Raw genomic sequence first — 16598 nt, forward strand, 5'->3', positions numbered from 1 at the left:
TCTGACAGGTTTATAGCGCTCCCAGAGGATACACTTGGGCTGTAAGGGGAGATAAGCACACACAGCAGCTACAGTGAGGGGAAAAAGTATTTGATCCCCTGCTGATTCTGTACGTTTGCCCACTGAAAAAGAAATGATCAGTCTATAATTTATTGGTAGGTTTATTTTAACAGTGAGAGACAGAATAAGAACAAAAATATCCAGAAGAATGCATTTCAAGAAAGTTATAAATTGATTTGCATTTTAATGAGTGAAATTAGTATTTGATCCCCTATCAATCAGCAAGATTTCTGGCTCCCAGGTGTCCTCTATACAGGTAACGAGTTGAGATTAGGAGCACTCTTAAAGGGAGTGCTCCTAATCTCAGCTTTTTACCTGTATAAAAGATACCTGTCCACAGAAGCAATCAATCAATCAGATTCCAATCTCTCCACCATGGCCAAGACCAAAAAGCTGTCCAAGGATGTCAGGGACAAGATTGTAGACCTACACAAGGCTGGAATGGGCTACAAGATCATCACCAAGCAGCTTTGTGAGAGGGTGACAACAGATTATTCACAAATGGAAAAAACACAAAAAAACTGTCAATTTCCCTCGGTCTGGGTCTCAATGCAAGATCTCACCTTGTGGAGTTTTAATGATCATGAGGACAGTGAGGAATCAGGCCCAGAACTACATGGGAGAATCTTGTGAATAATCTCAAGGCAACTGGGACCATAATCACTAGGAAAAACAATTGGTAACCCGCTACGCCATGAAGGACAGAAATCATTCAGCTCCCGCAAGGTCCCCCTGCTCAAGAAAGCACATGTACAGACTCGTCTGAAGTTTGCTAATGAACATCTGAATGATTCAGAGAACTAAGTGAAAGTGTTGTTGTGCTTAAATGAGACTAAAATTGAGTTCTTTGGCATCAACTCAACTCGCCATGTTTGAAGGAGGAGGAATGCTGCCTTTGACCCCAAGAACACCCTCTCCATCGTCCAACATGGAGGTGGAAACCTTATGCTTTGGGGGTGTTTTTCTCCTAAGGGGACAGGACCACTGCACTGCATCAAAGGGACGATGGATGGGGCCATGTACCATCAAATCTTGGGTGAGAATCTCCTTCCCTCATCCAGGGCATTGAAAATGGATCGTGGATGGGTATTCCAGCATGACAATAACCCAAAACATACGGCCAAGGCAACAAAGGAGTGGCTCAAGAAGCAGCACATTAAGGTCCTGGAGTGGCCCAGCCAGTCTCCAGACCTTAATCCCAAAGAAATTATGTGGAGGGAGCTGAAGGTACGAGTTACTATACGTCAGCCTCGAAACCTTAATGACTTGGAGAGGATCTGCAAAGAGGAGTGGGACAAAATCCCTCCTGAGATGTGTGCAAACCTGGAGGCCAACTACAAGAAACATCTGACCTCTGCGATTGCCAACAAGGGTTTTGCCGCCAAGTACTAAGTCACGTTTTGCGGGGTCAAATACTTTATTTTACTTATTAAAATGCAAATCAATTTATAACCTTTTTGAAATGCGTTTTTCTGGATTTTTTTAGTTGTTATTCTGTCTCTCCCTGTTAAAATAAACCTACCATTATAATTATAGACTAATCATTTCTTTGTCAGTGGGCAAACGTACAAAATCAGCAAGGGATCAGATACTTTTTTTCCCCTCACTGTATACCTGCCCCTCCACTCTGCTGCCCGTTCACAGAAGTCTTTGTAGTTTGTAAATGAGTTCACATAATAGCAGCTGCATTGACTCTGCACTTGAAGGAGCTGAGACCAGAAATTCCAGCATAGGTACTCCAGAAGCTATCTTCTGGCAGCCCCATAGATGTGTTAAATATAAATTAAAGAGATACGTCCAGTAGGTGGCATGCACCTTGTTGGACTTAACTCATGGTATGCCTTCCCTTTTTACAAAGTAGCTGAATTCCTGGAGTTCATCTTTAAGGCATTTTGATATATTCATAACTCCTCCCAAGACCCACCCTACTGGTTCATCAGGGCTGATGGCTTTTGAGAGGAGTACTGAGACAGGGTGCTGTGAGGATTTCAGGAGGTCATGTACATCCGCCTGCTGGCCCCTTCCACCAGCCATGATCTCCTTAAACTTCAGCTTTTGTTTCCTTTAAAAGAAGCTAATGAAGCTGCTGTACAGATTAAGAAACAGGGACGTTGTGCTTCCAGCAACTAACTTAGCTACTGTTGCAGAGCATCACCAAACCAGGGTCTTGCCAAAAATTAGAGCTAGTTTTGAGGTAGGTTTAGTCTAAAGAAGTAGGTTACCTATGCAAATCAATCCTTTAAAAAAAAAAAAAGAAGAAAGGCATCTTCTTTGAACTGACAGTTACACTCCCCTCTCTTGATAGTGCTCTGGATGGCTTTTAATACCCCTTCCTTCCACTATTTATAGTACATCAGTGGTAGGGTCACACAATTTGGGTACTCGACAGGTCAGTATATAAGATTCGCTGAGTGAGCACAGGCTGGCTGCTGGGCCCATTCACACTTGTGAAAACATTTTTAGTGTTTTTTAGGTGTGTCCACTTCCGATAATCAACCCATTTCTTTGTAATGGGCCCTAAACAGGTACAAACCAAAATAACACACTTTGCCGTGTCAAGTACATTTGTTTTGGCATGCCATTAAAAATGAATGACAGCGCACCCCACAGTGTGAATGCAGCCTTGGAGATGACGAGTTAGAATCCATGAATAACACACTATGACTGTATAAGAATAAAATTTGAGGACTTGTGAGATGCTGGTTTATTTTCCCCTAGCTTTCTGTGTGGTCATCACAGTAATATTCTGCTTCAAGGACAATTTGTCAGCCAAATCTTGGCTTGAACACTCTTGTCAAAACTAATAAAGAAAATATGAGTGGATACTGCAGACATAAGGATTTATATTTTTATAACTGGTGAAGCTATTATTTTTTGTTTAGGTTATCCTGGAAGATGTCTCCATGCTGCAGATCAAGCCTGACCAGTTCACATACACCTCTGACCACTTTGAGAAGATCATCCAATATGCAGAGAAGCTTATAAATGAGGGGAAGGCTTATGTGGATGACACTCCCCCTGAACAGATGAAAGCGGAGCGTGAACAGAGGACGGAGTCCAAGCACAGAACTAACTGTAAGCCATGCATTATGGGTCATGTGAACACTTGAAATTGGAACTCCAGGCAGATATAAAAGACAGCAATTAATGCAGCATTACATTCATTAATACATCTTTTCTTACCCCCCCTCTTACTTCACTCCTAGTCCATCTGCAAGGTCTGGCACTCAAAATCGGTCAAATAGCCATTCTTGGCATGAAGGTGCATCCCTGCTTTGTAGAGCGGGGGGACGCTTGTTAACCTTTTGTGGATGCTTGAACAGCTTACATCTCACTTTAGTGCAGGAGATGGTATCCCATAGCTATAAACTGGAGCTTTACTTCCTGCCCCCTCCTCGGTTTCTCACCTTAAAACCTTCCGGTGTCATCGCATAAATTAGCAGATTTCCATTGAACCCCCTCTGGTGTTCTGGACTAAAGTGTCATTGCCCTGGTTCTGGCCAACCTGTTCACCATTCCCAAACCCACAGCCCCATCTTGGATCTCAAAGCTCTGAATGTCTTCATTCATGTCCAGAAATTCCACGTGGAATCCAGCAAATCTGGAGACCAATGAGACTTTCTGGCTTCTGTGAACATTGAGGATGCTTACCCCCATGTCTGCATGTTTACAGCACATCAGCGTTCCCTAAGCTTTGCTGTGGAGTATCACATTTTTCTTCTTTTACAATTCTATTTTTCCCTTTCCAGCGGTGGAGAAGAACTGGCAGATGTGGGAAGAAATGAAGAAGGGCACAGAGTTTGGGCAAACCTGCTGTCTTCGGGCTAAGATTGACATGAATTCCAACAATGGCTGTATGCGGGACCCCACCCTGTTCCGCTGCAAGACCCAGCCACACCCACGGACAGGAAACAAGTACAAGTAAGTGCAGCATGACTACTGGTTGGCTGCTTTTATAACAAAATACACTTCTAATTCTATAATTAAGTTCTTCCTTCTCTGCTATAAAATGCCATTTTAGTAAATAGAAGTCTACAAGTTTAGTCTGTGTGTTTTCTCTTTATTACTCAGCCTGACGTGCAACATGCACTTTGCTTTTCCTTTCTAGTGTCTATCCCACCTACGACTTCGCCTGCCCCATAGTGGACAGTGTAGAAGGAGTGACACATGCTCTGCGTACAACTGAATATCATGATCGGGATGAACAGTTTTACTGGATCATCAATGCTTTGGGGATCCGAAAGCCCTACATCTGGGAATATAGTCGTCTGAACCTTAATAACACTGTGCTGTCCAAGAGAAAACTCACGTGGTTTGTCAATGAAGGCCTTGTGGATGGCTGGTATGTGTAAAGTCCAAGTATGCTACTGGTTCATGTTTGGCTACATTTTGGTGATTACTGATTCGGACAGGAAAACCTCCTCAACAAATAATCCCTAGGCTGTAATTTGTAGCAATAATTGAAATCCCAAATTCAGCCAGAATCAGGATACATCAAAACTTATTTGCTAAGCACTGTTTACATCTAGAATAGCTGCATATTGTGACACCATAGTCTTTTAACCACTTGACCTCCAGAAGATGTACCCTCCTTCATGACTAGGCTATTTTTTGCTATACGGCACTGCGTTATTTTAACTGACAATTGCGTGGTCATGTAACGCTGTACCCAAACTAAATTTATATCATTTTTTCCCCCACAAATAGAGCTTTCTTTTGGTGGTATTTGATCACCTCTGGGTTGCGCTATAAACAAAAGAAGACCGAAAATGTAAAAAAACACACTTTTTCACTTTCTGCTATAAAACATATCCAATGCAAAAAATGTATTCTGCTACATATTTATGGTAAAAATCCTAATAAGCATATTGATTGGTTTACGCAAAAGTTTACAGTCTACAAACTATTGAATTTTTATTTATTTATTGATTTATTTTTTTATACTAGTGACTTTTATAGCGGGACTGTAATAGCATGGTGGACAATCTGACACTTTTGACACTTTTTGGGAACCAGTGACACTAATACAGTGCTAAAAAAAAATATACACTGTGATTGTACTAATGACACTGGCTGGGAAGTAGTTAAACATCTAGGTCAATCAAAGGGTTAAATGTGTGCCTAGCCAGTGTTTGTTTTTACTGTGAGGTGCTTTCACTAAGGGATGTGCTCTTTTTTTTTTTTTTTTTTATTCTTTGCAGGGAAACAAAAACCAGCACATCCCTGTTGTCAGGACAGAGCTCTGTCCTTTCTTCCTCCTCGCCGATCAGCGGGGGCAGACGTTCCTCCTTTGGCCGGCAGTCATTCATCGGCTGGCACCCACTGATCGGCTTGTGCTGTGACTAATCACAGCACAACCGGTGCGTAGCCCTACCCGGAGGAGCATATATATATATATATATATATATATATATATATATATATATATATATATATATATATATATATATATATATATATATATATATATATACACACACACACACACACACCTACAGTGGAACCTCGGATTACGAGCATAATCTGTTCCAGGAGTATACTCAAAATCCAATGTACTCGCATATCAAAGCGAGTTTTCCCATTGAAGTCAATGAAAACGAAAATAATACGTTCCGCATTGACTTCAGTGGGATGCAATACTGCATGCGGCCAAAAAGCGGGGGGCGCTGGAGAGCCTCGGAAACAGCTGAAAAGGCCTGAGGGACACTTCAGCTCACCTCGGCAAACCTCGGAAAGACTCTGTTCACAAGCCTTTTCGAGGTTAGCCAAGGTCAGCCGAACTGTCCTCGGGCTTTTCTGTGCATTTCCGAACGCCGACGATCGTCGACTTTCGGCTCAGCTCCGGCACCCCCCACCTCAGGTTAAAAGCGGTACTGCACACTGCTTTTGGCCTAAATCCTGCTTGGTTTGCGAGACGACACTCGCAAACAGAGTGTATTTCTAAAAATCTTAAGTGCTCGGTTTGCGAAACGCTCGTTAACCACGCTACTTGCAAGCCGAGGTTCCACTGTGTGTGTGTGTATATATGCCTGTGTATGTATGTATATATGTGTGTGTGTGTGTGTATATATATATATATATATATATATATATATATATGTGTGTGTATATATATATATATATATATATATATGTATATATATATATATATATATATATATTGTGTAGCAGTAAAGCTATATAGTGCGTGGCAACAACTAGTTAAATAAAAAAGCACACTTTATTTTTAGAGTCCCCTTTCCAGTCCTGTGCTGTTCTGTATGATGCACTGTAAAAGAAAACAGTACTGGTCTCTTGAAATAAAGTATCCTCAGCCCTTCTTTTGTCCTAAAGGGAGACTAACAAATTGATTTTTGTACAATTTGTTGCATTGTCTACACAGCTTATTTAGTCATTTTTAGACATTTAACACATGACCTGGAATTCTCAGACCACTGAGGATTTTTTAGAGACCACACAGAAAAAGTTATGTTTAGGCTGGAATATTTTTTTATTTTCTCTGCATGAAATATAAAAGCAGACAAGGTATAAACATCCTAGAATCCGACTTCTAGTGTGTCTATAGATGGGAAAACAAAGTAGCATGAATCCCTACTTCTGTAGGAAATATATTTATAACTTTTATGCATGGTTCTATTTGTTATAGGTTATTTTAAAGGCAGATACAATTGTGCTCATAAGTTTACATACCCTGGCAGAATTTTATGATTTCTTGGCCATTTTTCAGAGAATATGAATGATAGCAAAAAAAGTTTTCTTTGACTCATGGTTAGTGTTTGGCTGAAACCATTTATTATCAACTGTGTTTACCCCTTTTAAATCATAATGATAACAGAAAATACCCAAATGACCCTGATCAAAAGTTTACATACAGAAAAAGGTGATAACTGTAAGCGCATATACAGAAAAATGCATACAATAATGAGGGTATATTAGGTTTGCCAGGCATTTAGTTCATGGCCATAGTAGTGGCAGTCCAGGGGTTAATTAAGTCTCTGACAGTACAGGATATGTAAAGCTGGCTGGTGGGGTGGTTGATCTAAGAGGCGGCTGCTGTCCTCAGAGAGCTGGCTCTGTGGTATGCAAAAGGGGAGCCCCCTCAGGCCTATTGAAGGAGCAGCTCTGAGCGCGTAGCCTAGCCTAGCCTATTCAGTTCCAGAACCCTCCCTCGCTGTTAGCCCTCCCCCTGGAGTGTACCCGGAAGCCGTTGGATGACCCCTAACGTCACACACATCCTCCGTGCGCTCCACGCCGGTCCCAGCTTCTCTCTGATGGCCACAGGAAGAACAACCAGCTAAACAGCTTCCACCTGCAGCCCTACATCGCTGATGCACCTTCCAGACTGGAGCTCGAGGAACACACACAGACTGCCTACTCACAGATGAGCCTTTTAATTATGTCCTTCTTGTAAGTGTTATTTTTTATGTGTCATTAAAACGTTCATATTAATACTGCACTCAGGTGGCGCTTCCTTTCTTCACCCCCAAAAGTTTACATACCCTGGTGATTTTGGCCTGATAACATGCACACAAGTTGGCACAAAGGGGTTTGAATGGCTATTAAAGGTAACCATCCTCACCTGTGATCTGTTTGCTTGTAATTAGTGTGTGTGTGTGTGTGTATAAAAGGTCTGGACTCCTAACAGACCCTTGCATCTTTCATCCAGTGTTGCACTGACGTTTCTGGATTCTGAGTCAAGGGGAAAGCAAAAGAATTGTCAAAAGATCTGTGGGAAAAGGTAGTTGAACTGTATAAAACAGGAAAGGGATATAAAAAGATAGCCAAGGAATTGAGAATGCCAATCAGCAGTGTTCAAACTGTAATCAAGAAGTGAAAAATGGGTTCTGTTGAAACCAAACCACGGTCAGGTAGACCAACTAAAATTTCAGCCACAACTGCCAGGAAAATTGTTTGGGATGCAAAGAAAAACCCACAAATAACTTCAGGTGAAATACAGGTCTCTCTGAAAACATGTGGTGTGGATGTTTCAAGATGCGTAATAAGGAGGCACTTGAAGAAAGATGGGCCGCATGTTCGAGTCGCCAGAAGAAAGCCATTGTTGCGCAAATGCCACAAAGTATCCCGCTTACAATACGCCATATAGCACAGAGACAAGCTTCAAATCTTCTGGCACAAAGTCATTTGGAGTGATGAGACCAAAATTTTGCTTTTTGGCCACAACCAAAACACTACATTTGTAGAGGAGTCAACAAGGCCTATGATGAAAGGTACACCATTCCTACTGTGAAACACGGAGGTGGATCGCTGATGTTTTGGGGATATGTGAGCTACAAAGGCACAGCAAATTTGGTCAAAATTGATGGCAAGATGAATGCAGTATGTTATCAAAAAATACTGGAGGAACATTTGCATTCATTAGACAGGAAGCTGCACATGGGACGTACTTGGACATTCCAACATGACAATGAGCCAAAACACAAGGCCAAGTCGCTCTGTCATTGGCTACAGCAGAATAAAGTGAAGGTTCTGGAGTGGCCTTCTCAGTCTCCTGACCTCAATATCATTGAGCCACATTGGGGAGATCTCAAATGTGCAGTTCATGCAAGACAGCCCAAGAATTTACAGGAATTGGAGGCTTTTTGTCAAGAGGAATGGGCAGCTTTACCATATGAGAAGATAAAGAGCCTCATCCACAAATACCACAAAAGAATTCAGGCCGTCATTGATGCTAAAGGGGGCAATACACGGTATTAAGAACTGGGGTATGTAAACTTTTGATCATGGTCATTTGGGTAGTTTCTGTTGTGATTATGATTTAAAAAGAGTAAACAGAGTTGGTTGATAATAAATGGCTTCAGTCAAATACTAACCATGAGTGAAAGAAAAGTTTTTGTGTTATCATTCATATTCTCTGAAAAATGGCCAGGAAATCATAAATTCTGCCAGGGCATGTAAACTTATGAGCACAACTGTATTAAATCAAAGAAACAGAACTTAAGCTGGCCATAAATGTTTTTTTTTTTGTTTTGTTTTTTTTTTTTGTTTTGTTTTTTTGTTTTTTTTGTTTTTTGTTCATCCAGCGAGCTGAATGGATAAAAAAAGCAGATTTACAAGCGAGGTACGTGGATGAAATTCCCCCCCGGGACACTGTATTCTGACAGCCTCTCCCGCTGTCATAATACACTGATTAGTGTCTGCAGCCGCTGATTGAGAAAAGTTTTCCAACATTTAGGAGAAGTCGATTGACTTCTGTCAAAAAGGGATAGCCACACCGATCGAAATTCATCCAGTCCCCACTGAACCAGCTAAACTGTGCAATGCAAGGAGAATGCTAATAGAAAGCATAAGCATGTAGTAATGTAGAGATGAGTTCATCGGTGTGCTACTTCTCTTTTCACTGTCCGTATCCTGTCGCAGGGTGCGGAGGAGACCTGTAAATAAAGGTAAACTGCAGTGGTGAAAGATAAAGTACCCTTACTTTGCCAGACAGGGATGTGCTGTGTGGTAGGGCTGTGTATATCTCAGGACTGCATAGACAGAAATTCAGATCATTTGGCAGGTAAAATTGCTCCCTTGTATGCATTTCATCTGTTTATCTAGCTGTTTGCCTGGAGTTCAGCTTTAATATACCAATTTATTTTTCAGGGATGATCCCAGATTTCCAACTGTACGAGGAGTTTTACGAAGGGGCATGACTGTAGAGGGGTTGAAGCAGTTCATTGCTGCCCAGGTTGGTACAAAATACTTCTATTTTGGGTGGAGAAACAGCAATTGACATTTACCTGAAAGTAATATTTCTTTTCCAATGATTTTTATTAAGTATTTCAAAGAAGTACAAAAGCCATTGTGCAAACATATGGCATGGGAGAAATACAAATTTTATCTCCTGATACGTTCTAACATAGAAAGGTATAGCGAACAAAGTGGAAACATTGCGGTATCCAAGGATTACATAACCATCTGTAATACAATGCTATACAACACAAGCAAGTATCTTCTCCACCATTGAAAATTCTGCTATGTAGAGGTTATAGAATGAAACCAACAGATCTCAACCTTATGTCAGCCCTGGCCCCCTTTCCGCAAAAGAAAAGAGGGATAGGAGCCCAACCCTAGCTGAGAAAGTCGCTTGTGGTCAGTGGCGGCTGGTGCTGGAGGATTTGGGGGGGGGGGGTCCTCGAACAGGGCCAGTTTTCTGAAAGTGATATTTAAACTTTTTTTCTGGTATCAAATTTATGTTAGGAAATTCAAGTCCCAAGTCCCTTTTATAATTTATTTTATATCAACAGGTAAAAAAATGTTTTAATCACAATCCCCTCATTCAGTGTGCATTTCTACATGTGCACATTTACATGCGTTTGTGGTGCTTTCACATGCTCTTCAGTACGTTTACATGCATAAAAATGCAGCTCTATTTTTATTTTAAATGAAAGCTTGACAAAGGTGTAAACTAGGCTCATTGAAATACATGAATATTTCCTGTCTGTACGCTTAAACTGCAGTTAAAAAATGCATCTGTTGTAAACGAGCCCCTATGGCTAGTGACAGGCTGCATTATCTGTATAATTTTGATTTTGCCCCTAGTAACACCCTAACCACTTTCCTCCCGCCATATAGCAAAATGACGGCCAGAAAGGGGTTGTATTATCCTGACTGGACGTCCTATGACGTCCAGCAGGATGAACCGCTATCGTGGATGCACAGCGATCCGTGGTGTGTCAGTCTGATGCACAGCATCTCCGATCCAGGTAAAGAGCTTATGACGTAGGCTCTTTACCATGTGATCAGCTGTGTCCAATCACAGCTGATCACATTGTAACCAGGAAGTGGTTTCTTTCAAAATTTTCGGTCTTTTTTTTTTTTTTTTATTATTTGTAGCGCAAAAAATTAAAACTCCAGTGGTGATCAAATACCACCAGAAGAAAGCTTTATTTGTGGGGGAAAAAATGATAAAAATTCAGTGTGGGTACAGTGTTGCATGACAGCGCTAAAAGCTAAAAATTGGCCTGGGCAGGAAGGGGGTGAAAGTGCCCAGTATTGAAGTGGTTAAAGGGCAACTCCACTTTTATAGGGAAAAAATAAATAGCAAAAAAAATGATATGGCATATACAATTGCGACTGAAGTCATATTGTAATTGAATGTTTTTAAATATGACCTTTCCTTTTCAATCTGCGTCTTTGTAATATTCTTTAATGTGCAATGCAATATGGCTACCTGGAGATGTTTTGTACACAGAATACCCCCCATAAACATTACCTGCTTCTGTGATTGGCTCACTGGTTTTCCCTGAAACCTGCATTGAGACGCAAGTCAAATATCAGGCATCTCCTGCAACAAAAATGTCATTTTTGGTGAGATACTCCTAATAGAAAATCATGTCGTATTAGAGTCCTGCAGGTGCAGCAGCAACTGACTGATAATTATGAAAACACTCCCATTAGATTCACTTACCACATGGACACATTTAAACACACAGTGATCTCTTCAGAATAACAAAATGGTAGGAATCTGCAACAAAGTTTAAAATCCTTCTAATGTACATATTTCACCCAGAGGGGAATGTTTTTTTTTTCTCAACAAATGTGGAGTTACTCTTTAAGATACTTATCCTGATGTGTTCGCTTTGTGAATTATGAATTTGTGGAATGATAATTTGAAAACCCTTTACTGTGAGCTGCTCACTGGAACATCTGGAACAAATTTTCATCTTGTTTTCTTCTGTTATATTTTAGGGATCTTCTAGGTCTGTTGTGAACATGGAATGGGACAAAATCTGGGCTTTCAATAAGAAGGTAAGAATCAACGACACTATATGTTTTAGGGTGGAATGTATAGTGTGCCCCGTGTAACTGATCCAGTAGTCTGCAGTGCATTGTAGTATGTCCTGCAGGCTTGTTGGTCCCTTAGCCCCTGTGTTAATGTTAACTCGCCCCAACCAAACGTTGACTTGTGGGAAGGGAACTTGACGTGAAATTGATCTGAAAACTCTGCATTTCATTTCTCTGCTTTCAAGCTGCGAGCTATCTGTAAGAAGGTATTACTACTCATTGCTCCTATTAGTTTTTCCTTTCCCATTGCATTTTGTTTGGCATATAGCTTACAGTTCTGTAAGCCAACATTGCTTACATTTTAATTTTGCGATGCAAATAACACAATCACATTGCATCCTTGCCTAACTGACTCGCAGCTGTAGCTTTAGAAAACATTGTGTGCTTTGCAAGGTGCATTCACTGCTGTATAGGGAGGATCAGGTCATACTTTGCTTGTACTGACCTTTATGTCATAGTGCCACAGACATGTGATTGGTGTTCTGTTCTGTAGCTACCCCAAGGCATTTCTGCTTTTCAGCCAAAGAAAGGCTTGCTTGGTATGGCTGGATTGTCATGTCAGTTTAGCTTTAGTGTCTACTTACATTGTAAGAACAGAATACCAATATGTATTGAAGCTAGATTATAGAAAATAAATTGTTACTTGAGAGAGATAATTTTTGAATTACAATACATTTTTAGTATGGGTCTAGAAATTACACATTTTGAGTAATTGCTATGCTTATGAGAAGGGACAGTTTTTTATTTTTGTCTGGGGATCGATGCTTTGGTTATTGCATTTTCATATACAAATTTCTAAATTTTCTCTAGTGGTCATCTGTATATTGAGTATTGATATCTTTAAAGTACCCATGCAGAGCAAAGCAACAGGTTTCTTTTTAACGTTTGCCTCCATGGGAACCCTTTGCTTTATTCCTCTCTCGCTCTGTTCAGCTGCTGGTGGTCAGAAAAAAACACGCTGCATAAAATACAGTACCTTAAAAAAGTATTCATACTCCTTGATATTTTCCACCTTCTGTCATGTTACAATTAAAAACATAAATGTATTTTATTGGGATTTTATGTGATAGATCGACCAACACAAAGTGTCACATAATTGTGAAGTGGAAGGAAAATTGTAAATGGTTTTCGCGTGTTTTTTTTTTTTCCGAATAAATATCTGAAAAGTGTGGTGTGCATTTGTATTCAGCCCCCTTTACTCTGATACCCCTAACTAAAATCTAGTGGAACCAATTACCTTCAGAAGTCACCTACTTAGTAAATAGAGTCCACCTGTGTGTAATTTAATCTCAGTATAAATACAGCTGTTCTGTGATACCCTCAGAAGTTTGTTAGAGAACCTTAGTGAACAAGCAGCATCACGAAGACCAAGGAACACACCAGACAGGTCAGGGATAAAGTTGTGGAGAAATTTAAAGCAGGGTTAGGTTATAAAAACACATCCCAAGCTTTGATCATCTCACGGAACACTGTTCAATCCATCATCCGAAAATGGGAAGAGTATGGCACCACTGCAAACCTACCAAGACATGGCCGTCCACCTAAACTAACAGGCCGGGAAAGGAGAGCATTAACCAGAGAAGCCGACAAGAGGACCTTGGTAACTCTGGAGGAGCTGCAGAGATCCACAGCTCAGGTGGGAGAATCTGTCCACAGGACAACTATTAGTTGTGCACTCCACAAATCTGGCCTTTATGGAAGAGGGGCAAGAAGAAAGCCATTGTTGAAAGAAAGCCATAAGAAGTCCCATTTGCAATTTGCGAGAAGCCATGTGGGGGACACAGCAAACATGGAAGAAGGTGCTCTGGTCAGATGAGACCAAAATTGAACTTTTTGGCCTAAAAACAAAATGCTATGTGTGGTGGAAAACTAACACTGCACATCACCCTGAACACACCATCCCCACCGTGAAAAATGGTGGTGGCAGCATCGTGTTGTGGGGATGCTTTTCTTTAGCAGGGACAGGGAAGCTGTTTAGAGTTGATGGGAAGATGGATGGAGCCAAATACAGGGCATTCTTAGAAGAAAACCTGTTAGAGTCTGCAAAAGATTTGAGACTGGTGCGCAGAGGTCCACCTTCCAGCAGGACAACGACCCTAAACATACAGCCAGAGCTGCAATGGAATGGTTTAGATCAAAGCATATTCATGTGTTAGAATGGCCCAGTCAAAGTCCAGACCTAAATCCAGTTGAGAATCTGTGGCAAGACTTGAAAATTGCATAGAGAGTAATAAGTTGGGCTTTGGACTTTCTGGGCACAATAAGCACTAAATATAATTGTATTAAAAATATGATTTATTGACATTTGTTAAAAAAGCAAGAATAAAAAGGACAGATCCAAAATCAGTTCATAGCAGTACAATTACAGTTATGCACTCCATACATAGCTCTAAAACAGAGATAAATCATACAGAAGTTGGAAATACCAATCCTTAATCCATGTAGTTGTATTGTAATAAATTAAGAGCTATGCAATAATACCAATCGATGTCTATAGCTTGCTCAACATGTTGCACGCCAAAGCGCTTCTTCAGGAGCACAGAACAGATTACTGAAATATACAAAGCATCCAATAAATATAACTTTAGTAAACGAACTGGTGTAAGGCTATAATCAGATAGTAAAAGTATTGCGAATTTGATATCGTTGCCATCGGGACCCATTAGATGGTGCCGGTCCCACAAAGCCTAGGTAGCATTCAAACACTATGGGGACGTATGTAACATGATAATAATATATATGATAGCTCATAGGTTTGTTTGGGGAAAAAACATGTGACTGCCAGTAGAGAATTTAGAGGGGGAAGGCGGGGCCGGGGGGGGTAAAGGGGAAAAGAAGGGAGAGAAAGAGGGATGGGAAGGAAGGTAGAAAAAAAGTGTAGATACAGGAGTATCAAATGTATATGAACCGATTCACAGGAGGTCAATGGAGTAATAATGAACTACTGTGGAAAAATAATTATGGGCTAGTATGGAAATCCCATTCCAAATATATGACCATATATATGTCTAAAAAATAGAAAATATATATAGTCTCAGTGATTTTCTGATTATAACATTACTAATTATAACTCACGGACTAGACAATTACCGGTATTTTTGTATACACAAAAGACCAGTTAAGAGGGCCTTATAACAACCTGTTCCCATCTAGTATCTATGTTTTACTGGCATTAGAAGGGGAAAAAATAAAGCATCTAGATGCTAGGTATATAGTTAATTAACTATCGATGTAAAGAAGATACACTTCACTTACCATTATCATGTTAATAGAGTAGAAAGCATCTATGAACAGCTAGGATAAAAAGACTTTTGTGTCTTCACTATATGTCTTTGCATTCAGCAATTTATTGCTGAAAAGATCCAGTACAAAGTGTAGCCAACCGGACTGTTATAACGGCCAAAAAGCGGAAAAACGATATGTCAAGCTTCTGATAAGCCTCACCTGTATGTGGTGTTAAAGGATTTGTCGGTATCCAAATCGTTTGGCTGTAGCACTGAACAGACGATTCCAGAAAGAGAGATAGTAGTGAACAAAAGGAAAAGTGTAAAGACAACATATTGTGATATATAGTCTAACCAAGCTAGAGCAAGTATCTTCTGCTGTGCAGTCACATACCTGTTAGTGATTCAAGACAGACACCTGTGGCTAGGAATGGTGTCCACCCAGCCGCTCGGGTAAAGAGCGACTGGCAGTATAGAGCGTGGATAGAGAGACGTTGCTGGCGTCTCTTGTACACACGCCCCGCTCGTAGTCACCAATCGGAGAGGCCGATGTGACGTCATCCGAGCCGGCCGCCGGGTGCCTACCGCGCATGTCCCAGCACACAGCGTCGGCATAGAAACCGCCAACGCGTCAGACAGGGAGAGAGTGGTTGCAACCTAAGGTATCCTGAGAAACCAGTGATACCCAACTGCGCTTAACGCCCTCGTGGGGGGGCGTGGCGCTGGGCGTGGCGCTGGGCGGCCGCATAGTGATGAAATATATCTGTTTTAGAGCTATGTATGGAGTGCATAACTGTAATTGTACTGCTATGAACTGATTTCTGGATCTGACCTTTTTATTCTGGCTTTTTTAACAATTTTCAATAAATCATATTTTTAATACAATTATATTTAGTGTTTATTGTGCCCAGAAAGTCCAAAGCCCAACTTATTACTCTCTATGCAATTATATCAGGACGTGGCACTGAGTATCATATGTGTATCCACATTACCATTATGTGTTGATACTTTAGCTATTTAAGACTTGAAAATTGCTGTTCACAAACGGTCTCCATCCAACCTGACAGAGCGTGAGCTATTTTGCAAAGAAAAATGGGCAAAAACTTCACTCTCTAGATGTGCAAAGCTGGTAGAGACCTACAAAGAATTGACATGGGGGGCTGAATACAAATGCACAGAAAACTTTTCAGATACTTATTTGTAAGAAACGTTTAAATCCATTTATCATTTATCATTTTCCTTCCACTTCACAATTATGTGCCACTTTGTGTTGGTCTATCACATAAAATCCCAATAAAATACATTTGCGTTTTTGGTTGTATCATGACAAAATATGGAAAATTTCAAGGGGTGTGAATACTTTTTCAATAGCATTGTATGAGGTGCTCAAGTCGTGGCTTACGCAGAACTATAGATGCTCCCCATGTAACAGCTCTGGTGCGTGACGATTTCCACGTGTTTCTCTCATTCTGCCGGCTGAACAGAGCAGCGGGGAAGTGGTAGGTGCTGTTGGGGAGGGGACAT

The 16598-nt window shown here is 40.7% G+C and overlaps 1 protein-coding gene across 4 annotated transcripts in view; it reads left to right on the top strand.

Moving 5' to 3' along the window:
• Nucleotides 1-16598, top strand: part of EPRS1 (glutamyl-prolyl-tRNA synthetase 1) — a 151055-nt gene that overhangs the window by 50381 nt on the left and 84076 nt on the right. For 2 of the 4 annotated variants that reach the window (XM_073628361.1, XM_073628363.1), the window contains exons 8-13: nucleotides 2943-3135; nucleotides 3810-3981; nucleotides 4169-4402; nucleotides 9667-9751; nucleotides 11755-11814; nucleotides 12036-12056. In XM_073628361.1, coding sequence (XP_073484462.1) covers nucleotides 2943-3135; nucleotides 3810-3981; nucleotides 4169-4402; nucleotides 9667-9751; nucleotides 11755-11814; nucleotides 12036-12056 — 765 coding nt within the window. The remainder of the gene's footprint in view (nucleotides 1-2942; nucleotides 3136-3809; nucleotides 3982-4168; nucleotides 4403-9666; nucleotides 9752-11754; nucleotides 11815-12035; nucleotides 12057-16598) is intronic. The other 2 variants (XM_073628362.1, XM_073628364.1) reach the window with 1 other exon arrangement.

Source organism: Aquarana catesbeiana, linkage group LG04 (genome assembly GCF_042186555.1).
Source record: "Aquarana catesbeiana isolate 2022-GZ linkage group LG04, ASM4218655v1, whole genome shotgun sequence".
In the NCBI taxonomy this organism is placed as follows: Eukaryota; Metazoa; Chordata; class Amphibia; order Anura; family Ranidae; genus Aquarana; species Aquarana catesbeiana.